Here is a 26949-nt window from a genome sequence, read left to right on the forward strand (position 1 = left end):
TGAACACTTGATTTCAAATCCAGTTTCAAATACTTCCTAGCTGTGTGATCCTGGCAAGTCACTTAACTTCTGTCTTCCTCAGTTTCCTGAATTGTAAAATGGGAATGATAATAATGTCCCCCTACTTTTGAGTGTGTCTGTTAGGATCAAATGAGACAATGTCTCAAAGGGATTAACACATTTCCTGACACCTAATAGGAACTTAATAAATGCTTCTCCTTTCCTGATTGACATTGAGAATTCAAGGACTGTGTCTGAAATCAGCAAGTTAGTGGGTTTCAGGATAGGATTTGAACTGAGATCTTTTAGACTCCACGGTCAACATCTTATCCACTATTCTATACTATCTCTGTATATAGAAATTTTAGAATAATAGTATTTCTGCAAATAAACATTTCATTTGATTCCTCATGTGATATTATCCAAATTAAAAAAATTTGGGATGCCTAAATTACGTTCAAATGAATTTTAGTAAAAAAGTTTATTATGTCTACTTTTGTAAGATTTGTGTACTTCTATCGTTTAAAAATGCATTAATCACAGAACCTCAGAATTTTAGAGTTTGAAGGGACCTTACAGGCCATAAAGTTCAAACTATACTACAATTTTCCCCCATTGGTTTTTACAATACATTCAGCAAACAATCATCCAGACTGTTTAAAGACCATTGATGAAAAGAGACTCACTGCCTGAATATATATGTGTATATGTATAAATGTGTGTGTGTGTGTGTATTTATATATACATATTTAAATTTCCTTACATTAAGCCTACACATACCTTTTTTTCAACTTCCTTTCATTGCTCTTGGTTCTGCCCTCTGGAGCCAAAAAGTATAAGTGACAATCCAGACCATGGGTGTCCAAACTTTTAGCTCTTCTGGGTCATACTGCCCATGAAAAACTTGTCAAGAATCACATATAGAATTTAATATTCATTTATAACTACAATGCTACACACATTACCAATGAGTATTATAATAATAAGATGTAATAATGTAAAAAAGTACAATAATAAAAATGAGTGTAATAATAATGGGGTTTTTTTTGGCAAGGCAATGGGGTTAAGTGACTTGTCCAAGGTCACACAATTAAATTAATGTTAAGTGTCTGAGGCCGGATTTGAATTCAGCTTCTCCTGCCTCCAGGGCCAGTACTCTATCCACTGCACCACCTAGCTGCCCCAAACATTTACTTTTTAAACAAAAAAATAACATACCATTTTTTAAATTAAATTTTTATTAAAGATATTATTTGAGTTTTACAGTTTTCTCCCAATCTTGCTTCCCTCCCCCCCACCCCCACCCCACAGATACCACTCCATCAGTCTTTACTTTGTTTTCATGTTGTACCTCGATCCAAATTGGGTGTGATGAGAGAGAAATCATATCTTTAAAGAGAACAGAATTCTCAGAGGTAACCAGATCAAACCATAAGACATCTGGGTTTTTTTTTCTGAATTAAAGGGAATAGTCCTTGTACTTTGTTCAAACTCCACAGCTCCTTATCTGGATACAGATGGTACTCTCCTTTGCAGACAGCCCAAAATTGTCCCCAATTGTTGCGCTGATGGAATGAGCAAGTCCTTCAAGGTTGAACATCACTCTCATGTTGCTGTTAGGGTGTACAGTGTTTTTCTGGTTCTGCTCATCTCACTCAGCATCAGTTCATGCAAATCCCTCCAGGTTTCCCTGAAATCCCGTCCCTTCTGGTTTCTAATAGAACAATAGTGTTCCATGACATACATATACCACAGTTTGCTAAACCATTTCCCAATTGAAGGACATTTACTGGATTTCCAATTCTTTGCCACCACAAACAGGGCTGCTATAAATATTTTTGTACAAGTAATGTTTTTACCCTTTTTCCTCATCTCTTCAGGGTATAGACCCAGTAGTGGTATTGCTGGGTCAAAGGGTATGCACATTTTTGTTGCCCTTTGGGCATAGTTCCAAATAGCTCTCCAGAAGGGTTGGTTGAGTTCACAGCTCCACCAATAGTGTAATAGTGTCCCAGATTTCCCACATCCCTTCCAACAATGATCATTATCCTTCCTGGTCATACTGGCCAATCTGAGAGGTGTGAGGTGGTACCTCAGTGAAGCTTTAATTTGCATTTCTCTAATAATTAATGATTTAGAGCATTTTTTCATATGGCTATGGATTGATTTGATCTCCTCATCTGTAAATTGCCTTTGCATATCCTTTGACCATTTGTCATTTGGGGAATGGCTTTTTGTTTTAAAAATATGACCCAGTTCTCTGTATATTTTAGAAATGAGTCCTTTGTCAGAATCATTAGTTGTAAAGATTGTTTCCCAATTTACTACTTTTCTTTTGATCTTGATTACATTGGTTTTATCTGTGCAAAACCTTTTTAATTTAATGTAATCGAAATCATCTAATTGGTTTTTAGTGATGTTCTCCAACTCTTCCTTAGTCATAAACTGTTCCCCTTTCCATAGATCTGACAGGTAGCCTAGTCCTTGATCTTCTAATTTGCTTATAGTATTGTTTTTTATGTCTATGTCCTGTAACCATTTGGATCTTATCTTGGTAAAGGGTGTAACATACCATTTTTAATGTGAATACTGAACCTCTATTTTTTTAAATAAAAGATTTTATTTATTTTGAATTTTACAATTTTCCACTAATCTTGCTTACTTCCCCCACCCCCACAGAAGGTAGTCTGTTAGTCTTTACATTGTTTCCATGGTACGCAGTGATCTAAGTTGAATGTGATGAGAGAGAAATCATCTCCTTAAGGAAGAAAAATAAAGTATAAGAGATTAAAAAATTACTTATGTAATTTTTCTATTAAAGGTAATAGTCTTTGGTCTTTGTTCAAACTCCACAATTCTTTCTCTGGATACAGATGGTGTTCTTCATCGCAGATAGCCCCAAATTGTGCCTGATTGTTGCACTGATGGAATGATCAAGTCCATTAAGGTTGATCATCACCCCCATGTTGCTGTTAGGGTATACATTGTTCTTCTGTGAACCTGCATTTTTGATACCATTGCATCTATATATGATTTGATAGAGATTATAGTGATGCAAAGTTTATTTTCAAGAACCTTGTCTGAAATTTTTTCTATTTTTACTTTTTTGTATGCTTCCTTTGGGAAAAAAGTTGCTTGCAAATATATGTACTCCCCAAAAGAGATGTCAAGAACAGGGAATATTTGTGGAATGTGATGTATTTCTTTAGGCAGGTATCACTTATTAAAGTCCAGTAAAGACACTTGAATACATTTTTCTTTAAGTTGCATATCTGATAGCAATGCTATACATTCTTTTTTGCAAGTTTTCAGGTCACATGTTGATGTCAATGGATAATAGAGTAGCAAATAAACTGAAATGCTTCTGGTAGTTTCTAAAATATTGAAATCTATTCTCAAAGTCCTGTGACAAAGTAGCCATTAATACGATAGAGTTATCTGTTGTTATTATGTCATATAGTGTTTTAAAATAAGATCCTAATTTCTATATGCATCTTTTGTTAAAAAAAACCAGCTCCAGCAGAATGTGAGACAGCACAATATTAGGTGAAAAAGTTGAACCATGCTGCTCTCTAATCATGCTCTCAAGTGTTTTATAATTGTGGTGATAACATTTTGAACCCAAGAGTAAGATTTCACAGTGCTTTCTTATTGGATTTTATCTTAATAGATTCATCATAGTGATCTACCTTCTCAAGGTCTTTTTTTTACTTCTGATTTAATAATCCAGTGGTTTAGCTGTCTGACCCAGGTTTGTGTCACTTGTAAATTTGGTGAGCAGACCATAATTTTGAATTAATTATTAATTAATTAATAACAAGAATAAAGTCATCCAAGTCCTTAAAAATGTTAATTGGCACGAGGTCAAGCTGATCTCCCTAGGGCCTCCTCCTAAATATATTTGGAACCATAATACTGCATTTTGAGTTTGGCCATTCAGTCAGTTTCCAATCCAACCCGTTGTATTCAGTCAGCAAGAAGCTAACTGACAAAAAGGCATTAGAATTAAGAAGATTTGGGGAAGGCTTCCAGTAAAAGAAGAGATTTTAGTTGAGATTCAAAGGAAGCTAGGGAAGAGAATAGGCAAAGAAGAAGAAACAGTCCCTACTAGCAAGGAGCATACATTCTAAGAAGGGCAACAACAAGAACATATGTTTGTATATATATACACATATATGTATATGTGTGTACAGACAAACATGCAGACATAAAAATGTATGTATTTATATATTTACACAGGATAACTATATAAAGAGAATAAATACAATTTAGCTAAATATATGGTATTTTGAGAGGTAAGGCACTAACTGGCTTCATGGAAAGGGTGGTGTTTGAGCTCCATCTTGACAGAAGACCGAGATTTTGAGTCAAATATGAGCAAAGAATGCTTTCCAGACATGGACTCAGACAGTATAAATAAGATGGGAAAGAGAAATTATATGTGAGAAACAGAGTAGACCAATTTGGAATAAAGTCTAGATTTTAAACATCTAGTCAACCTTTTCCTACAGTTTTTTAAAATGAAATTTCATTTTATTTTTCCAATTACATACTAGGGTAGATTTACAACATTCATAAATTTGCATCATTTATCTACCACTCTCTTCCCCCCCCTTTCCTCCCCATGACAGTAAATGTTGTACATGTACATTTGTGTTTAAGATATTTGTCATTTTGTGTAAGAGAAATTAAAGTAAGGGAAATGAAAGAAAACCATGAGATAGGAACATAGTATGCATTCAGATTCCTTGCTTATTTCCCCTCTGGATGTGGATGACATTGTCCAGAGCAGGTCTCTCAGGGTTATCCTTGATATCTGAACTACTGAGATGAGTGACATTCATCATACTTGATCATCTCACAAAATTGTTATTAATGTGTACAATGTTCTCTTGTTGGTTCTGATGCCTTCACTAAGCATCAGTTTATGTCATTCTTTTCATGTTTCTCTAAAGTATGACCATGCATGATTTCTTATAGGACAGTAGTAGTACTCCATATCACCACAGGTTTTTTTTAAAAAGAAATTGAGATATTTTGCTCAAAATCTAAGTAAAGCTATAATAGTCACCTGATCAGTCAATTTAAACATTTTGCCACAAAATAAATGTTAGTCTGACATGACTTGATTTTGATGGAACTTAGTAATAATTTTCATCTTTACTAAATATTCACCAACCATCTCTTGACTCTTTAAAGTTCATAGTTTGCATCTGTTGGTGTTGTTCTTCAGTTCAGTCTTGTCTGTCCATCGAACTCCAGGCCCTTCTGTCCCCCATTATCTCCTGAAGATTATTCAAACTCATGTTTGTCATTGCCATGACAATATTTATCTCATCCTCTGATGTCCCCTTCCCTCTTCTCCTTTTGCCTTTAAGCTTTCCTAACTTCATGATCTTTTCCAATGAGTCTTGTCTTCTCATTAAGTGGCCAAAGCATCCAGACTCTAGCTTCAGTATTTGTCTTTATAATGAATAGTCTGAATTAATTTCTTTAAGTATTGACTGATTTTATCTCCTTGCTGTTGAAAAGACTCTCACAAACCTTTTCCAGCACCACAGTCTAAAATCTTCAATTTGATATCACTTAACTTTTTTTATAGTCCCATTCTCACAACAAAATATCACTATGGGGAAAAAAAAACTATAGCTTTCATTCTATTGTCCAGATTTACAAAGCAATGCTTCCATTATTTCTCTCTTTATTTATCAGGAATGAGACCAGTTGCCAAGACCTTAGGATTTTTGATATAATATATTTTAATTATTTGATATAATATAATTTACAAATTGTTTTCTTTTTTTTTGAAAATCAAGACATCACCCCTCTTTAATTCTGAAATAAATACCTCTCCATTTTCCAGACCCTTTTGTTTATTACTTAAGTGTCTTTGCTGCCCAAGGATGTAATTCATTCAGGCCAGTTGCAACTTGAATTCATCAAGGCCCATTAGGTGTTCTTGTTGATCTCTTTATTTATCCTTGATTTCTATTCCTTGTTAGCTATTTTTGTTTTGACCTTTCCAATGCAAACATTAGTCGTCTTAGAAGAGAAAACAGAGTAAGAATTGTGCAGCTCTGCCTTCTCTCTGCTATTAGTGATAATCTCACCTTTCCTTTCTCCCCCAAATTCCATGTAATCTCATCAGTATCTTCAAACAATTATTCTTTTTTTCCTCATGGAAATTTCTTGATTTTTCTCTAATTTTTATGTCTTGGTGTCTCAGATGTTTTTCTTCTTTATAACTACTCTCTCCAAAGCATCTACTTGCATAGATTTACATAGGCAGCTCATACTTTTCCTCATGCTTTTAAGGTTAGTTTAAAGGCATTAAAATGATTTAAGAAAACTTATAATACACAGTAACTAATATATATATATATATATATGTATATATATATATATATATATATATATATATAACTTTGAAGTTTAAAAACATTTTACCTACATTATTTCATCTAAGCCTTATAACAAACTTGTGAATCGGGTGCTAATTTTATCCCTGTCTTACAGTTGCAGAAACCAAGGATTTATCTGTTGTGCAACCTAAAAGAGTAGTTATTGCTTTTCCAGAGTGTAAAATAGAAAAAAATAGAACCATTTCAACATGGGACCTCTTCCTTCTTATCTCCATCTTTTCAGTTCAACAAACATGTCTTAACTGACTACAATTGACTACACTAACTCAGATGTCCAGGGCCACATAAACTATTAAGTGTCTGAGTTCTTCTTGACTGCAGTTCCAGTACTACTCATTAAACCATAGTTCTTTCCATGAGGGTCAACATGTAGCTTATCTATTATTAGACATTATATTTGAAAATCACACTTTTTAATAGATATTATGGCTAATTAGGGCAAAAATTAACCAGCTCCTTTTTTCAATATGAGTTTAAGCTAATTTTGCATTTGAGAGTCAATATAGCATGCTAAATAGACTATGGAACTATGAGTCAGTATATTATTCAAATTCTGTCTAGTAGTTGAATAAGTTTGAGGAAGTCAAATTTAGCTTGTCAGTCTCAGTTTCTTCATATCCTTATGAGGATAAAATAATAGTTTTTAATCTCACAAAGTTGTCATATCAAAAGAGAAAATGTACATAAAACTTGACAAACATTAAAGCCTTAATATGAGTCATTATTTGTGCTTCTAAGCAAGAATTGATTCTCTTTAACATGCTATGTTTTAATTTTGAATTTTTTACAATTTTTCCCCCTAATCTTGCTTCCCTCCCTCCACGCCCCCACAGAAGTCAGTCTACTAGTCTTTAAATTGTTTCCATGTCATATATTGATCTAAGTTGAATGTGATGAGAGAGAAATCATATCTCTAAGGAAGAAAAATAAAGTATTGTGCCTGATTGTTGCATAATGGAATGGACAAGTCCATCAAGGTTGGTCATCATCCCCATGTTGCTGCCAGGGTATACAATATTCCTCTGGTTCTACTCATCTCACTCAGCATTAGTCCATGCAAATCTTTCCAGGCTTCCCTGAATTCCCATCCTTCCTGGCTTCTAATAGAACAATAGTGTTCCATCCCATACACATACCACAGCTTGCTAAGCCATTCCCCATTTGAAGGACATTTATGTTAATTTCCAATTCTCTGCCACCACAAACAGAGCTGCTATGAATATTTTTGTACAAGTGATTTTTTTATACATTACTAAAATATTCCTGTTTAAGAGTAAACATAATACCCCCTCCCCCCAAAAAATATAGACCCTAATGAGAAATAAAGTAAAGGGAAAAAAATGTGTTTCAGTCTGAGTTCTGATACCATCAGCTCTGTCTTGGGTGGATCACATTCTTTATAAGTCTGTCATAAAAGTTACTACTATATTTTTACACTGTTGCTGACTATAATTCCCCCCATCCATTCGTCTCTACTACCATATATTTTATTTTTTCCCCCTCCTTTCCCTCTGTCCCTCTTCTAAAATGTGCTGTAGGATGACTGAGTAGTGCAGTGGACTGATCACCAGCCCTGGGGCCAAGAGGCCCCAAGCCCACATACCACCCCTGAGACCGAGCAACCACACAGTCCCATGGTCCCAGACAGGCCACCCAATCCCAGCCCCTTGCAAAAAAGTAAAAAAGAAAATGTGTTATATCTGTTTTCTCCTATGATCTACCCTCTCCTCTATCACCCACATCTCCCCCTTCCCCCTTCCTCCTTCTCTCCTTTTTACTCTAGATGTCTGTACTGTATTGAATGTGCATGCTGTTTCCTCTATGAGCCATTTCTGATGAGAGTGAAGCTTACCTCATTCCCCCTTACCTTCCCCCCACCATATCATTGCAAAAGCTCATTGTAAATTTTTTAAATTATCTTTTATACAAAATATCTTAGCCTATTCCACCTCTCCTTTCTCTTATTCCCAGTGTATTTCCCTTTTAACCATTAAATCCATTTTTACAATATATTGTATTTTCAGATTCAGCTCTCTTCTGTGCTTCATCTATAAAAGCTCCTTCTACCTGCTCTATTAAATGAGAAGTTTCATATGAGCAATGTCAGTATCATTTTTCTACAGGAATACATGCAGTTCATCATCATTAAGTCCCTCATATTTTAGCCTTCTCCTCCACTCTCTATACTTCACATGAGTCCTGCATTTGAAGGTTAAACTTTCTGTTCAGCTCTGCTCATTTCAACAGGAACATTTGAAATTCCCCTGGTTCATTGAAACTCCATCTTTTCCCATGGAAGAGGATGTTCAGTTTTGCTGGGTAGCTGATTCTTGGTTGCATTCCAAGCTCTTTTGCCTTCCAGAATATTATATTCCAAGCCCTACAAGCTCTTATTTTAGTTACTGCTAAGTCCTGTGATTCTGACTGCAGCTCCACGATATTTGAATTTTTGTCCTTCTAGCTGCTTGTAGTATTTTCTCTTTGACTTGGGAGTTCTGGAACTTGGCTATAATATTCCTGTGGGTTATTTTTCTGAATCTCTTTCTGGGGAGATCAGTGGATTCGCTCAATTTCTATTTTGCCCTCTGTTTCTAGGATATCAGGGCAATTTTCCTGTAGGATTTCTTTAAAAATGATCATGACTTTCAGGTATCCCAATAATTTTTAAATTACCTTTCTTTATAATGTTTTCCAGATCAATTGTTTTTTTTCAATGACATGTTTTACATTTTCTTCTAATTTTTCATTCTTTTGGTGTTGAAGCATTATGTCTTGACTTCTTGTAAAGTCATCAGCTTCCTTTAACTCCATTCTACATCTGAACAATGTGTTTTCCTCAGGGAGTGTTCTTATCTCCTTTTCCATCTGGCCAATTCTGCTTTTTTAAAAGCATTCTTCTCTTCAATAACTTTTTGAACTGTTTTATTCATTTGGTCTATGCTGATTTTCTTCAGCATTATTTTGGATTTTCTTGACTAAGCTGCTGACTTCTTTTTGATGTTTTTTTTTTGCATCTCTCTCATTCCTTTTCCCAATTTTTCTTCTATCTCCCTTACTTTATTTTCAAAATCCTTTTTTTTAGGTTTTTGCAAGGCAAACAGGGTTAAGTGGCTTGGCCAAGGTCACACAGCTAGGTAATTATTAAGTGTCTGAGACCGGATTTGAACCCAGGTACTCCTGACTCCAGGGCTGGTGCTTTATCCACTACGCCACCTAGCCTCCCACTTCAAAATCTTTTTTGAGCTCTGTTATTGCCTGAATCCAACTTCCATTTTTCATGGAGTCTTTTGATGCAGAAGCTTGTACTTGCTCATCTTCATTGAATATTTTGATCCTTCTTGGGATCATAGACAATGTATTTCTCAATGGTGTTCCTCTTTTTTCTCTGTTTACTCATTTCTCCAGCCTGTGCCTGGTTTGGGGGTGCTTCCTGAGCCTTTGAGTATTATTGGGATACCCACTTTGGGGCTTTTTTGGTACACTCCACTGGGACCTTTATTCCTGCAAGGGTATATGCTCTCTTGCCTGTACTTTGATATGTAAATGACCACAGGCACTCTCTTCCCTGGAGGCACCCTTCTATCTTAGTATGGAAGGCCAAACTGCAACCTGGATCTGAGTGTGGGCAAACTGCAGAGTCCTGCCTCTGGGAAAACAGAGAGCTTTCTGCTGTCTCCCCTGACCCCTTTACCATCTTTGGGTTATGTTCTGGAGGTGCAGGATTATTTTCCCCATTATCGCTATAGGTTCTGTGACTGTTACTCCTCACTCCATACTCATTCTGGTATAGCAGAGTTCTCTCACAGTCTCTTCAAGCTATTGCCAGTGATCCCTGGGCTGGGCTGGGCTGAGCGACTGGGTTTTTTTTACTACTACCCCTGGTCTTGGTGAAACACACCTTTCCCGCAGGATAACTTCTAAGTTATCTTGGACTGGGCAAATGTATCACTCAGCCTTTCTTTGGGTTCTGCCCCTCTAAATTTTGTCTAGAGTCATAATTTTTTGACTTTTTGGAATTTTGGGGGGAAGGAGTTTCTGGGAAATGCTGTCTTTACCTTTAACATGCTATGTTGAATAAAATTACTTCTGTTATCTTTCATTTTCAAAAGAAAGATTGAATAATTTTAGTTGACAATTTCATTTCTATGTTTAATTCTTATTCCATATAGGAATCAATGACTAATGATGATCTCCAAGGTGAAAATAGTCCATTAAACACGCAAATATGTTCAGGTAAATTTGATTCTACATACTTATGTTTTGCTTTTAAATTATTTTATTGGATGACTAGGTGGCACAGTGGATAGAGCACCGGCCCTGGAGTCAGGAGTACCTGAGTTCAAATACAGCCTCAGATGTCTAGCTGTGTGGCCTTGGGAAAGCCATTTAACCCCATTGCCTTGCAGAAACCTTAAAAAAGAAAATATTTTATTAAATTTTTTGTACTCTGCTGTCACTTATCAGTACCATCCCTTTCCCCATCCCCACAAATAGAACCTCTCTTGTAACAAAGAACAGTTAATTAGACTAAACTGATGCACTAGTCATACAAGTGATCTCAAAAGTCTCAGTGGATGGAGTTTTAAGATTATAACTGCACTGACTTTTTGGACATGTATATGACAGATTATATTTCATTCCATAATTGTTAACCACTATTTCTCTACTAGAGATATCAGAGATATTTTTCATTAACAGATTTTTTGGGGTCAAATCTGGTCATTGAATGGATTTGAGTTCTGATAGCTTTTAGGGTACTTTGTTATTTTCTTCTCTTTAGTTCTCTCTCTCTTTGTATTTTATTTTATTTTTCTCGAGTTACATGCAAAAACAAGTTTAAACATTCATTTTTAAAATCCTGAATTATAAATTCTTTCCCTCCCAACCCAATATCCCTCATTAAGAAAGCAAGTTATTTGATATAGGTTTAAAATGTTATGAAAAATATTACCAAAATAGTCATGTTGCAAAATTATACATAAACCTCCCCCTAAAAAGAAACGTCAAGAAAAATAAAGTAAAAAAAAAAGTATGTGTCAATCTGTATTCAGAGAACATCAGCTCTTGTCTTGGGTCACAGTATTACTAAGAAAAGGTAAGATATTCATAGAAGATCATTCTACAACTTTGCTGTTACTTTGTATATAGTACGTTTCCCATTGTATCTACTCATGCAAGTGTTTTATTGAGAGCATCCTATTTATTATTTCTTAGAATAGTATTTCATCTTAATCACATACCACGATTTGCTCAACCATTCCATAATTGATGGGTATCCCCTCAACTTTCAGTTCCTTACCCTTAAAAAATAACTCCTTGTTTTTCATCTCTTCTAGAACATAGACCCAGTAGTGGCATTGTTATTAGGCATGATTTAATAGCCCTTTGGTAATAGTTGCAAATTATTCTATAGAGTTTTTGAATCCTTTCCTAATTCCACCAACAGTGCATAAAGTTCTCAGTTTCCAATATCCCTTCCAACATTTGTCATTTTCTCTTTCTTTTTAATTTAATTTTCTTCATTTGTACATACATATCCGAGTTACAAAATTTCCCTTCACTTTTCCTTCCCACCCTCAGTAGACAACAGTCAGGTTAGCATTTTACATTTTTCTCTTTCTATCCTATTAGCGTATCCAATCAGTATATGGTAGTATCTCAGAAATATTCCAACGTACATTTATCTTATCAATAGTGAGTTAGGACATTTTAAAAATATTTCAATAGATATCATTGGATAACCTCATCTAAAAACTATTCTTATCTTTTGATCATTTATCAAATGGGGAAATGGCTCTTATTTTTAATAAATTTGACTCAGTTCTCCATGTTTGATAAATAAGCTCTTTATCTGAGTAATTTGTTTCAATATTCTTTTCCCATAGTTGCAGTTGCTAACTGTATTTCCCTCCATCCTATTCCCCTACCCCCATTTATTCTGTTCTCTCTCTCTCCTTTCCTCTATTCCCTCCTCAAAAGTGTTTTGCATCTTACTACCTCCCACTATCTTCCCTCCTTTCTATCACCTACCCCCAGCCTCCTTTCTCTCATTTTTTCCTCTCCTACTTTCCTCTAGAGTAAGATCAATTTCTATACCCAATTGAATGTGTATTCCCCCTTCTACTCTACTTTCCCTTTTCCCCAGAACATTCTTCTCTTACCTATTAACTCCAGCTTATTAAAATATTTTACCTTCAAATTCAACTCCAAACTATGCCTTGTCTATATATGCTCCTTCTAACTGCCCTAATAAATGAGAAATTTATTTTGAATTGTCAGTATCATCTTCCAATTCATGAATATAAGCACTTCGATATAATTAGGACCCTTATGATTTGCTTTTTCTGTTTACCATTTTATGCTTCAGTTGAGTCTTGTATTTAAAGACCAAAATTTATGTTGTTTCATCAGGAAAGTTTTAAATTCCCCTATTTTATTGAATAGTTATCTTTTCCCCTGAAAGAATATGTTTAGTTTTGCTGGGTAATTGATTTTTGTTTGTAATTCAAGCTGTTATGCCTTCTGGAATGTCATATTCCAAGGCCTATAATCCCTTAATGTAGAATCTTCTAAATCTTTGTGTAATCCTGACTGTGGCTCTTGGTAATTGAATTGCTACTTTCTGACTGCTTTCAATATTTTCTCCTTGACTTGAGAGAGCTCTGAAATTTGGTTGTAATATTCCTTCCAGTTTTCATTTGGGGATCTCTTTCAGAAGGTGATTGGTGAATTCTTTCAATGTCTATTTTACTCTCTATTTCTAGAACATGAGAGTAGTTTTCCTTGATAATTTCTTGAAAAATGTTGTCTAGGTTCTTTTTTTGTAGGTCATGGCTTTCAGGTACTCCAATAATTTTTAATTTATCTTTCCTGGTTCTATTTTCCAGGGCAGTATTTTTCCAGTGAGATTCAAATTTTCTTCTATTTTTCCATTCTTTTGGTTTTGTTTTATTGTTTCTTGATATCTCACAAAGGCATTTGCTTCTCTTTGTTCTATTCGATATTTCAGTTAGCTTTTGTATCTCCTTTTCCATTTGACTAATTCTACTTTTTAACGTTCCTCTCCTCATTGGCTTTTTGGACTTATTTTTCCATTTGTCCCAGTCTGGTTTTTAAGATTTATTTTCTTCAGTATTTTTGTTATCTCCTTCACCCTGCTGCTAACTCAGTTTTCATGATTATTCTGCATCCTTCTCATTTCTCTTCCAAATTTTTCTTCTACCTGCCTTACTTGATTTTCAAAAGCCTTTTTGAGTACTTCCATAGCCTGGGTCCAGTTCATATTTTTCTTAGAGGATTTGGATGTAGAAATTTTGGCTTTGTGTATTTTGATCTTCCACATGACCACAGTAACTGTTTATCATTAGATTTTTTTTCTTTTACTTGCTCATTTGCCCAGACTGTCACTTGATTTTAAATCTTTATTAAGATGGGACTTTATGGGGCAGCTAGGTGGCATAGTAGATAAAGCACCAGCCCTGGAGTCAGGAGTACCTGGGTTCAAATCTGGTCTCAGACACTTAATAATTACCTAGCTGTGTGGCTTGGGCAAGCCACTTAACCCTGTTTGCCTTGCAAAAAAAAACTAAAAAAAAATGGGACTTTACTTCCAAAGTGGAGGATGCACTTCCCAAACTTTTGAGGATTTTTGGAGCTCTTTTCAGAGCTACATTTAGGGACCTGCAAGTTTTCAATTCTTCAAAGGTCTTATGAGAGGTTATGACTCCTCTTCTGTGCTCTGGTATATGGGTGATCACAAGCACGCCTTTCTGCCTTGGACTGTGAAGAGGATCCCTGCTTTGATTAGGCAGTAAGTTCTGTTATGCTTCTGTTCCTCTTCCTGGCCCCAGACTGTAACCTTTTTGAGTATAAGAGAAGCAAGAGCTCTGCCTCATTAATAGCAGAGACCCACTTCCTTCCAATTCCCTTACTGTCTGTGGGTAGAGAGCTCCAGAAGCAGCTGCCACTATTAATTGGCTCCCAAGGCCTGTTCCTGGTCTGCTTGTGTCAGGTTTGCACTGCTGAAGCCTGCACTGGACAGTGCTCCAATCTCACTCAGGTGCAGTAGAGTTTTCTGCTGACCTTTCAACTTGTCCTTGATAATTCCTGGGCTAAGAGGTCTAGAAACCACAACTGCTGCCACTGACGCAGTCACCTGGTTGACTGGGGTCAGTTAACCAAGTTTTCTTGGATTGAAAGATTGTTTCATTCAGTCTTCTTGTGGATTTTATCACTCTAGAATTTAGTTAGAGTCAATATTAAGTTATTTGGGGGCAGCTAGGTGGCGCAGTGGATAGCCCACCTGCTGTGGAGTTAGGAGGACTTGAGTTCAAAAGTGGCTTCAGACACTTAATAATTACCTAGCTGTGTGGCCTTGGGCAAGTCATTTAACCCCATTGCCTTGCAAAAAAAAGTTATTTGAAGTTATTTGGGCAAGTGTTCAGGTGAGTCCCTGCCTTTACTCCATCATCTTGGCTTTGCCTCTACTTAGTTCTCTTTTGTATCAATTTTTACAAGTCTTCCTAAGTTTCTATGAATATCTCATATTTCTTCATTTGGCATAATAATATTCCATATATATTTATAACCATTCACCAATCAACAAACACCAACTTTTGTGCTTATTTCCAAAAATAATTTAATTTCTAGAATTACTGATGAGGAGTAGAAGGAAAAATGTACTACTGTATCATTCTGAAATAGTACCTTATTTCATTTACATTTCCATGCTTATTAGTAAAATACCATTGATAAAACTGACTAACCAGGTTGAAAAGGCCTAAAATATGACCAATGCAAATCATCATGAGTAATTATAGTACTATGTGACAACTGCTACAGTTTTGAAAATCTGATAATAGATTTGCAAATTAGATCTCAGAGTGATCCATTTTATTAATGAGGTAACTTTATGCTATAATCAACTAGTTTCAAAATAATTTTCTTCCTTTCTCTCTCTTTTTTTTAGGTTTTTTGCAAGGCAAATGGGGTTAAGTGGCTTGCCCAAGGCCACACAGCTAGGTAATTGTTAAGTGTCTGAGACTGGATTTGAACCCAGGCACTCCTGACTCCAGGGCCGGTGTTTTATCTACTGCACCACCTAGCCACCTCATTTCTTTCCTTTCTCAAGAAGTACTATACCTGATTCTACTCCAGCCCCTATTCTCAGAAGGATGTTAATTTACACATTATTGTCCTTTTTCATACTACTTAGCTTTATGTACCACCTACTCAACTCTTTTGGCCTGTATCTCAACAATCAATAGCAATGATTAAACCTTAGTTTTCACAATCATACCATCATGATCTTGAACTCTGAAATAACCCTTCAGATCATAATTCCCTCTGTCTTAATCTAAACATTCTCACTTATAAACATCTGCATGCATAAAATAGGCTGAGGACACACACACACACACACACACACACACACACACACACACACACACAACCCCTTGAGGAATATTCCCTTTGGCTGTTGCCTATATGGGAAGAGAAGAACTGATAGGAATGCTCTCCCATGTTGTGTCAGTACACTTGATCCATGATCAGTGCATGCCTATCCTTGTACATATGGCTACCTATAAAATAATCTTAGATCTTTGAACCTATGTGTGTTTCCTTTTACATGTTACATTTTATTTGCTTTACAGATATAACTTCATCAGATGATATTTCTCTCTCTCTTCTGAGATCTTCTGATACAGATGTTTGTATAGAAACCACCAGCTTTGAAGATAATTTAAGTAGTTTTCCATCACCTGAATTATTCAGGGAAGGAGAGTTTTTAGGTGAGAACATTTTTTTGAACTATCTATACTAGATAAGTTAACATAATATATAATAATTCTCTTTCTCTCTCTCTCTCTCTCTCTCTCTCTCGCAAATTTGCTACAGGAAATTCTGTAGCAAAGATTGCTACTGAAAAGATTATTTTGAAGTGGGTACTAAAAAATGAAAGCATAGGCTATGCCTTTTTATGGAATGTTACTTATTCATTAAGTTTAAAGAACTTAATACTTGCTTAAGGTCACTTAACGCTAAGTAAGTATTGCTGTTCAATCCTTTCAGTTATATCTAGCTCTTTGTGACTCTGATTGGGATTATCTTGGCAAAGATATTGGAGTGGTTGGCATTTCATTATATAAATAAAGTTTATTTTACATTTTATTTTACAGATGAAGAATTGATAGGGTTATTAGCTTGCTGAGGTTCACAGAGCTAATAAGTGGACAGATTTAAACTCAGTGCTCTTATCTATCATGCCATTTTAAAGAGTAGTTACTGCTTTTCCAGAGTGTCAAGTAGAAACAATAGACTCACTTCAGCATAGGATCTCTCCCTTCTTATCTCTGTCTTTCCATAGAAACATGTATTAAGTACCTCCTTTTTTTAGAAGACTCTGTGTTAAAACCATTGGATCCAAAGAATAATGTCAAAAATTCTTGCCCTAAAAGACTTCAGATCCTTAGTAGGAGAATATAGTGTGTATGTATACAAAGAAGTAAACATAAGCTAATTTTTAAAGAGAGAGGACTTTACAATTATAATCTCTGAGAAGGCTTCACCAAGAAGGTAACACTAAAATTGAGACTTTGAGGAAGATAAGGTTTCTAGGAGTTAGAAATGAGGGGAGTCAATGCTAAGCATGGGAGATTGTCCATGCAAATGCATCAAGAGAAGAAAGGGAATGCCAGGCTCATAGTGTACAAAGAGAAGTGATATGAGATAAGTTTGATATTACATTGGATTGTTCTCAGATTGTGTAGGGTCTTAAATGTCTTACTGATGAGTTATTTTGTTCTAGAGGTAGCAAGGAGTTATTGAAGACTTTTAGACACAATATGATACAATCACACCCATGACTTTAGATTATTTTGACCTTTATTTAGAGGATAGAAGGGGGAGAGTAGAGATTAAAGGCTGGGTGACTGGTTAGAAATGCAGCAATAAAGATGAGAGGTACAGAGAACCTTACTAGGTAAGTGAATGGGGAGAGAAGGATGGAAGTAAAGTATATTGTGAAAGTAGATTCATTTTTAAAGTTGTCATTTTATTTAAAGTTGTCATGTCATTTCTTTCTCTCTAATATTTTCTTCCATTTGGATCTGATTCTTTTCTCATAGCAAGTTCAGTATTGAGCTTTGTTTAGCGTGGTTATAAATGTAGAGCCTATATCAAAGTACTTTCTGTCAAGGGGAGGGGAAAGGGGAAGAGAAAGGAGGGAGGGAGAAAAATTGTAAATCTCAAAACCTTGTAAAAATGATTCGTAAAAATTGCTGTTACTTATAGTTGGAATTTTTTTTTAAAAAAAGAAAGTATATTCAGCAAAATATGGCAGCTGTTTGGATATAAGGGGAGTATCAAGGATGATATACTGAGATTTAAGTATAGGTAACTGAGAAGATATCAGATTCCAAAACTGAAAAGGAGAATTTGGAGTTTTAGGAGAAAAGATGATGATTTCCCCCTGAAGTTATACCAGACACCCTTATGAGTCCCATATACATGATCCTAGAATTATATTCTTCCTGAAAAGTCCTTTGTTACATATATAACAAAATTATCTTTATGTTAAAAGCCAAAGTCATCATCCTCTCATGGTATTTTAGCTTTCATCTTATAATATAGCTATGATCCTATAATCCTCTGATCCTGGAAAGGGAATCAGAATATCTTTGCTCCCTTTGACACTTTCTGAATCTAAAATGCATGTGTTCTTTGAGTTTCATACTGTCCAAATCTATCAACCTGTCCACATGCTGGTGCCCAACACTTAAAACTCTCCTCCTTATTTTCTCAAAAATTCCAGTATTTTGTTCATGGTATTCATTATTTAAATTATTTACCTAATTGTGAACCCCCTCTTCACATGTATTTAGAAGAGACATTCTTTTAAATGAATATCTTACTCTGAGATAGAATTTTGGTACTTGTAGGAAAAAAAGAATATCAAAGAATGTTAAACAAAGAGTTTATACCATCAATTTAGAATTCTCTGTAGTTTTTTCTCTATTTAGATATTAATGATTCCTTAACCAAAGGCTGTATCAATTTCAAGAATTCTACTCTTCTGGATACCAGCAGAGCAATGGCTATAGAGAATATGGAACAGTTTTCAAATCTTTCAACGATTTTAGGTATGTAAAACATATTACAATGGAATAAACATACTGAGTAGTTATAGCTAGACAATCATTTATTTAGCAATACCTGTGGTTGCAAAAGCAAATTGGGTCCAAGGCACTTGGTAGCCAAAGACATTGATCCTTGGTTTTTATATAGTTAATATATAATTTGGAGGGAGTGAAAAACAGGAAAAATGGGCTGTAGGGGTTGAGACACCTGGTTCCTCATTGCGGGAATGAGTTGGGAGACACTGAGGTGAGGGAGAGGGATAAATAAGTGATATTTCTTATGTTAAATGATCTTTGGAAGGGGGGCATGACCTCCAAAATCAAGTGTCTAAAAGCCCCTATGACATGGCTTCACAAAATGGTAGCTAAAAACAAAATGGAGTCACTAATGCTATTTTTAATATAGCATTTAGCCCTTTGATCCTAGGGTTCTCAATCTCCATTTCAATCTCATTTATTTAAATGCTTTTATCTGTTAGGAATTTCTAGTTGAAATAACAGTCCAAATTGAGGAGCATCAAAGGGATGGAGTGAGATGCACAAAAAGTACAAAAAAGATCACACATATCTCCTGAGGAGATAAATCTTGTTTAATATATTCTGTAGGTAAATTAAGTGAGACTACAACTCAAACTACTTAGGGGACTCTTAATGTACTGATTTAAGAGGGGAGATTTACATGTCACCAGGGTAACCAAGAAAACTCAATAAACATAGACACTATTAAACAAAAAGCCCAAGCAGTACAACAAAAACCAAGTCTCCCTATAACTTGGTAACCCACTGTTATTGTCCATTTAATCAGGAAATTTCATCTTGTGTGCCAAATGTTCCAGGAAACATCTTCCCCTGGATATTCTGGATTAAGTTTCATTCTAAGAGTAACTTGGAAGGGTGCTTCTCCTAGTAGATCTACTTCTCTGGTTCCAAGTCATTTACAGAGATTCCTTGTTTATTCCACTAAAATCTGCTAGTCACAAGATTCAATACAATTTAGTACAATTTGCTAAAGTAGGTTTTCCAATAATTAGTTCATGTTGTTAAAAAAAAAAACTTATGGTTCTAGTTCTATTAACAATAGAATATAAGAACATCAATTTAAGAACTCAGAATTCACCTAAAATTTCATTTCAGTGAATTTCAATTTTTATATACCACTTGCTGTTTTTATTTTTACCTAAACCCTATACCTGATATGATCACTACCAACGACAGACTGAAGAATCTTTACAAAAAAATCCACAAGGGCTTGACTTGAAAAAAAAGTCATTCTTTCACTAAACTATAAGCTAAAGACTTCAATATAGAAAACTAACAATTTAAAATTTCTTTGCAATTATTAATGCTGTCTACATAAAGTTTTGAATTTTGTACTGTCTATTAACCAGTAGCAAAATGGAGTCTTTGAATTTAAGGGTTATTGTTACTAACTTGGCCCAAAGATGTAGCTTCAATGCAGATGAATTATAAACACTTAGCAGAGGGCCTGGAACATAATGAGTGCTTAATAAATTTTTGTTAATTGACTGAATAATTCTGAGATGAATTTTTTTAAATTTACAGATAATTCCATTTGTAAAATTATGCCTGAAATAAAAAAAACTCCAGATACCAAGACCAAGGTAAACTCTTTTTAACCTAAAAGACCACAGAAAAATGTAATTGCTAAAGCATAGAAAACTAATGCAGTATAAAAGCACAATTTATTTAGGAAAATATTTTCCAATTCTTTAAATCTGTGACGCATAACTTTTTTTTGTGGACAAACAAGAAGAGTGTTCAGTTTTTACATTCTCTTTCTCTTTCTTATACTGTATATATTGTAAATTTACATTTATAATTTTAAAAGCTCTAAGAATTTCACAATTTGTTTATTACTTATTTTCTGTTGAAGCAGTATTCTGTAATCCTTGCATGACTGTAAGATAAGACAAATGATAGACTATGTCCAGGACAAAATGGTGTGTGTGTGTGTATGTGTGTATGTGTGTGTGTGTGTGTGTATGTGTGTGTGTGTATTTGACTACTTTCTCCCTGTAACGTTCTGTCTTGAATTGTACTTATCTGTATACCAGCCCTATCCTTCCTAATGTTCCCTATCCTCAGGAAGGTTACATCATACCTTTTATCTTTGTATCTTCAATGCATAGAATAATTCCTTGTGAATATTAGGCACTTAATAAATGTTTCTTGAATTGATTTGTAGGAGATAAAGTTGGCTATGAGTAGTGGCATATATTGTAGAAGACTTTAAAGAAAAAATTGGTATCTTAAAGTTAGGAGCTTTCAGCATTTTAATTAAGGAAGTAAATTGTTTAAAGGAATTTTTTAGGAAGACAATGGTGTATTAGTAGATTAGGTAAGAGAGTAAGAGAAAACAAAACCAGATGGCTATTTGGTAATCCAAGAGGATTTGAACTAGACTGGTAACATTCTAAATCAAAATACTCTTTGAGATCATAAATACTTTGGGGAAATACACTGTGACCATTGTGAGTATTTTTTTTTTTTTACATTTAAACTATGAATTAAGTACCTCTTGCTTCAAGGAGAATAGTTCCCTTAGATGAGAACTAACCTCACACTGCCCCACTGTTTTTTAAGATGTTAAAGTACAGTTGGCCTGTTACACTGATTATGTTTCTTCATCTGAAAAATAAACCTTTGAGTTTCCTCTTCATCTCTAGATATAGATTTGTGGTTCTATTATGGAATTCAGCAAAGAGGACTATATTTTTAGTTCTAGAAGTCATCAGCAGGGAGATCTACTCATGAGAGCTGTGACCCCCAAATTCCAGTCCACTCCAAACAGTTTCAATTTATTAAGGAAACTGATGGTTCCTAAGCAATTGAATAGATCCAAGACTCCCCTCTGCAGTCAGGGATCCCTCTATCCTAGGAGTGGTTTGGAGCTTCTTTGATAACAATTGAAGGAATGCCCAAAATAGATTTGAGGTGGTCCACTTCTTTAATTGGCCAATTCCAAAAGGAGAAAATCCACATGGTCAAGAGGAGGAAGCAGAATTCTGTGTTTGATTAAAGAAAAGAATTTTCATAGTTGAAGATAATAAAGAAATCTTATATTTGGTCAAAGTACATTCCCCAAATACTGCTTTTTGGTTAGTGACTAGGCTATAGGATTCTGGTACAAAAGAACACAGAAAATGGGGAAACCATATTTTTCTGGAACAAAGCACCTCTGAGAGCACATTTGTATGAGTGGGAAGGTAGTAGTATAGCAAGTCCATATCTCTATCTCTAATCAGGGTAATAGAACAAAATTAAAACTCTATGTGGCATAGATCTATCTTCAGATCATTTGAAAGCAGCATGATCATCAATTGGATATTATCATCACTACATAGTGGGTTAATTAATTCAAACATACATAATTCTTTCTCTAACATTAAATTTAATTCTATTCTATTTATCTTTATAGACAATCACTAATATTCACAAATCACAATGATCAACTTAAGTAGGGGTAAGAATGTAGAGAAAGTAGAAAGAAGAGGGGCCAAAAAGAACACTTCATATAAACCTGTTCAGAGCATTTTCAGTTGAAAAATGAATCAAAATCATATTACAAGAAGCTTAGATTTGAATGGGAGCTAAGAAAATAGAAGCAGTAAGTTTAGGTAGATTTTTAATGAATATGCTTCAACAAAAAGTGCCATGGGTCCTTTTCCTTTCTCTTTTGACTTTTTGGCAGTGATATCACTGAATAAAAAAGGTCACAAGTCACAATTTATTGATTATTTTGGATGGAGTTCCACGTAACTTTCCAGAATGCCTGAACCCCATACCAAGACTCCATCAGAAATGCTTAGTGTGATTCTAATTTTAGGAACCAGGATGGATGTGTAAGCAGTAGGTTGCTGTTACCTTCCCATATTTACCTCCAAACAACCATAAAATGTGCCCTAAAACAAATCCTGGAACAGAAGAACTAGCAAAAATATGAATTAGTCTTTTCCAAGAAACTTGGAAAACAGCAAATATAGGTCCATCTCACTCCAGTAAAAGGGAGGCAGAGGACTATAATCCAGGACACAAAACATGAGGTCTTCCCCTGTGGGCCTCAGGGCAACATCAGCACAGCACCAGGTAAATAACTAGGACCTGCAGTCCCTGGCACAAGAAGCCTGATACACTACCCCTTAAAGCAGAGTTCAATTTTTTTTAACATTTATTTTATTTATCTTATTTAATTATCTATTGATTGATTGATTGTTTGATTTGGGGTACAGAAAAGTTTTTTTAAGTATCGCTGTGGCTAGCAGAAACTAAAAGAAAGAAAAAGTATAGGCAATTGGTGTGGTTGTAAGCCACTGATCCACTAAGGGGATTAGCAGCAGAAGTAGGGGAATGATGATGTTTGTCCTTTGTTCTCAAAGAAGACCATGATATCAGGGAGATAGATGCCATAACAAGTGCCCATATATGAATCAGGACAACTGGAAGTGACCCTAGATGCAAGGAAATAAGGCTTAGTGACTCTCTTACACACAGCTAAGTGCCTGAGACTGGATTCAAATTTCCATCCTCCTGACTCTAAGACCAGTACTTTATCCATTGAATTACCTAGCTGCCTGACAGTACAGGGTCTTGGAACTGGGTAAAAAAATTGAAGGGGGAATAAGCAGCATAAAGAGATGTTACTTGGGAGATTGCACTCCCCCCCCCCCCCCCCCCCCCCCCCCACTCCCAGAGCAGGCTGGTTTTCCAAAGGAAGATAAAGCATCAGAGAATAAGCAAAAAGGAAAGAGTGTCAGGGGCAGGAAAAGTTATTTGGAGTATGACACTCCCCAAGAAGCTTCCCAAAACTCAACTGATCAACTTAACTGAGGAGTGATTACATTTTTAAAGGGGTAGGAAGATGAGGTAATTATATATCTTCATGGAGGCAGTAACTCAAGAGAACAGAGATGAGATATTTAGGGATCTGTAGATGAGGAATGGTAGCTCAAAGACTTAATCTGTTAGGGCAAGGATCCATCATTTTGTTGATGTGGACTTGTTTTGTGCTTGGGGACAGGAATTTACCAAGTCCTTGTCAGAGGAGGGCAAGGTATATTTATTCATTTTATAATTTCAGTTACTTAGCATTGTTTTTACACTAGACTTATTTGAGTGACTGTATAGAAGGAGGCAGTTTGAACAGGTTATAATCTTCATTTTGATTTCTAAATGGTGACCTCCATTTTAACTCCTTAAAATACTAAGATCCCTTATCTCCACATGGCAACTTAAAAGATGCTGAGATCAATTTTAAAAGGAAGGTTGAAGACCAAAAAATGAACAAAAAATAACAAAAATAGACTAAGGACATAAAAAGATATTATGATGACAAAGAAGACCGAGAGATATACTCAGAAGAGGGCAACAATGTCAAAATCCCAAAGAAAAAAGCAGGAAGTAGCCCAAGCCCAGAAAGAACTCATGGAAGAGCTCCTTTTTGAGGTCTTAAAAATCATATAAGGAAGGAAAACTGTGAAAAGAAACAAAATTGACACAAGAGAATTATGAAAAAACAGCTTGGAAAGCTGCTTAAAAGGTAGAATTGGCCAATTGAAAGGGGAGATAAAAAAATTCACTAAAGAAAGAAAATACAAGAATAAAAACAACTCTATGAGATTCTATGAGACATCAAGAATCTATAAAACAAATTTAAAAGAATTAAAAAGTGGAAGAAAATATTAATACCTCATGGGGGAAAAACAGCTGACTTGGAAAATAGATCCAGGGAAGACAATATCAGAATCATTTTCTACCTAAAAGTCATAATAAAAATTAGAACCTGGAAAGCATCTTTCAAGAAATTATCAGGGGGAAAAACTGCCTTGATGTCCTAGAATCAGAGGGCAGTATAAGAATTGAAAGATCCACTGATCACCTCAGGAAAGAGATACCAAAATAAAAATTACAAGGAACATTATGACCAATTTTCAGAACTATCCAGTCAATAGTAATATACAACAAGTGGCCAGAAAGAAACAATTCACATATCGGGGAATCTTGGTGACTGAGATAGTAAAGGATTTGGGGCATGATATTCTGGAAGGCAGATGAACTAGGACTGCAATCAAATCATATCCCCAGCAAAATAAAGCATAATATTTCAAGGGGGATATGGTCAATTAATGAAATAGAAAGATTTCTATCTTCCACATGCATTTAATATCTATTCCTTTTTTTTTGCCTTTGATTATGAGGGTTTTTTTTAATGTCCTAAAACATGGTCAGTTTTTGGTAGATGCCATGTATTGTAAGAAAAAGGAATATTACTTTCTATCCCCATTCAGTTTTTTCCAGTGGTTTATCATAACTAACTTTTCTAAAATTCTAATCGCCTCCCTAACATTGTTATTGTTTATTTTATGGTTAGATTTATCTAATTCTGAGAGAGGGAGGTTGAGATCCCTTTCTAGAATACTTTTGCTTCTATTTCTTTCAAAACTTAACTAATTTCTTTTCTAAGATTTTGGATGCAATATTCCTCCATAAGTATGTTTATATTTATGTTTATATGTTTATATTTGTTATGTTTATGTTTACATATGTTTATATTTTAGTATTGATATTCATCACCTATGTTACCTTTTAGCAAGATAAGGTTTCTTTCCTTATGTCTTTTAATTAAGTCTATTTTTACTTTTTGCTTTGTCTGAGATTAGAGCTACTAACCCTGCTGGTTTATTTTTTACTTCAGCTAAAATATATTTTGGACAAGGTTTTACTTTACTCCGTGGAATCTCTTTGCTTTCCCCTTTTGTTCTGAGTCTTCTTTCACAGCATGACTAATATGGAAATATATTTAACATGATTGTACTTATATAACCTATATCAGACTGCTTGCTTTCTTGGAGGGGGGGGGAAGGAAGTGATGGAGGAAGATGGTGGTTTTTAGTTCACTCTGCTATATACTTCCATTTTATGGAGGAATTTTCCCATTCACATTGACAGTTAATGATTTCTGACTATTTTCCTCCATCCTATTTTCCCCCTTTTAATACTTTTCACCCCTCCCCCGCCATGTGCCCTCCTTTCTATCAACCCTTCCTCTGTCTTCCTTTTCCTTTTCCCCTTCTACCTTTCCCTTACCTTCTATCAGCTCCACCTTCCCTTTGCTTTCCCCCTTTCTCCTTTCCCCTCTCATTTCCCTGAGGGAAGATGAATTTCTAAACTCAAATTAGCCAAATCTGATGAGAATAAGATTCAAGCAGGGCTCACCCCCTCCCTTCTTTCCCTCTACTATAATAGGTCCTTTATGTCTCTTTTTGTGATGTAATTTACCTTTTTCTGTCTCCCCCTTTCCTCTTTTCCCAGGACAATTCTTTTTTTTTCCTATGCCTTATTTTTTTAAATTTCATCAAATTAAAATCAATTCATACCCACGACCTTTGTCTAAGTATTCTCCTTTTAATTGGCTTAATAGAGATATAGTTCTCAAGAGTTAAAAATAGCATCTACCTATGCAGGGATGTAAACAGTTTAATTTAATATTTTTTCTTTTCTGTTTTCCTTCTTATGAATCACTTAATCCTTTATTTGAAGATTGAATTTCCATTCAATGTTTTTCATTAAGAAAATTTGAAAGTACCCTATTTCTTTGAATATCTATCTTTTCCCCCTGAAAGATTCTGCTCAGTTTTGCTGATTGGTGGATTCTTGGTTGTAATTCAAGCTCCTTTTCCTTTTTGGTTATCATATCCCAACCTCTCTAATCCTTTAATAATTGAAGCTGCTAAGGCCTATGTTTTCCTGCCTATGGTTTCTGGCTGCAAGTAGTATTTTCTTCTTGACCTAATGATTCTGGAATTTGGCTACAGTAATCCTTGAGCTTTTCATTGGGGATCTCTTTCAGGGGGTGATCAGTGAATTCTTTTAAAGACTATTTTACTCTCAGCTTCTAGGATATCAGAGCAATTTCTTTGATAATTTTTCCTGAGTTCATGTTTTGACTTTCCCTGTCACCAAAGTAGCTTTCTATGCTTAGGGCTCTTTAAAAAAAAACTCATTTTTTTAAAAAAAAATTGAGCTCTGCTCCTAGGGCACAAGGGCATTGTCCCAATCTTCATGTACTAGGGACCAGAGGTCCCCTTTCAGTGCTGTGGCCTCAGGTGCTAGCAATGTGCCCACTGCACTGTGGTTTCCTGGCACATTTGCCCACAAGGCCAAAATTCCAGGGTTCACTGTTTGTCTTCTGCGTTGGTCTAGAGGTCTCACACCTGGCTTGCTATACTTACTTCTGGTCTGTTGAGTCCAGACTGAGGAGCCTTGGTTGTTGATTTGTGCTGTGTTTAAGAGCCTCATGTTGGCTTGCCTGCATCCTACCTGCTCTGAGCTGCAATCCCCCTCAACCCAAAGGAGAAAAACTTTTCCTGAAG

At 35.3% G+C, this 26949-nt stretch overlaps 1 protein-coding gene across 3 annotated transcripts in view; it reads left to right on the forward strand.

Annotated features, from left to right (window-relative positions):
- The window catches only part of MEIKIN (meiotic kinetochore factor), a 142569-nt gene that overhangs the window by 37412 nt on the left and 78208 nt on the right, over positions 1 to 26949 (forward strand). For 2 of the 3 annotated variants that reach the window (XM_074231296.1, XM_074231310.1), the window contains exons 4-7: positions 10592 to 10655; positions 16076 to 16213; positions 18443 to 18562; positions 20123 to 20181. In XM_074231296.1, the coding sequence (XP_074087397.1) occupies positions 10592 to 10655; positions 16076 to 16213; positions 18443 to 18562; positions 20123 to 20181 (381 nt within the window). The remainder of the gene's footprint in view (positions 1 to 10591; positions 10656 to 16075; positions 16214 to 18442; positions 18563 to 20122; positions 20182 to 26949) is intronic. The other variant, XM_074231301.1, reaches the window with a different exon arrangement.

This window comes from Macrotis lagotis, chromosome 1 (genome assembly GCF_037893015.1).
Source record: "Macrotis lagotis isolate mMagLag1 chromosome 1, bilby.v1.9.chrom.fasta, whole genome shotgun sequence".
NCBI classification, from domain to species: domain Eukaryota; kingdom Metazoa; phylum Chordata; class Mammalia; order Peramelemorphia; family Peramelidae; genus Macrotis; species Macrotis lagotis.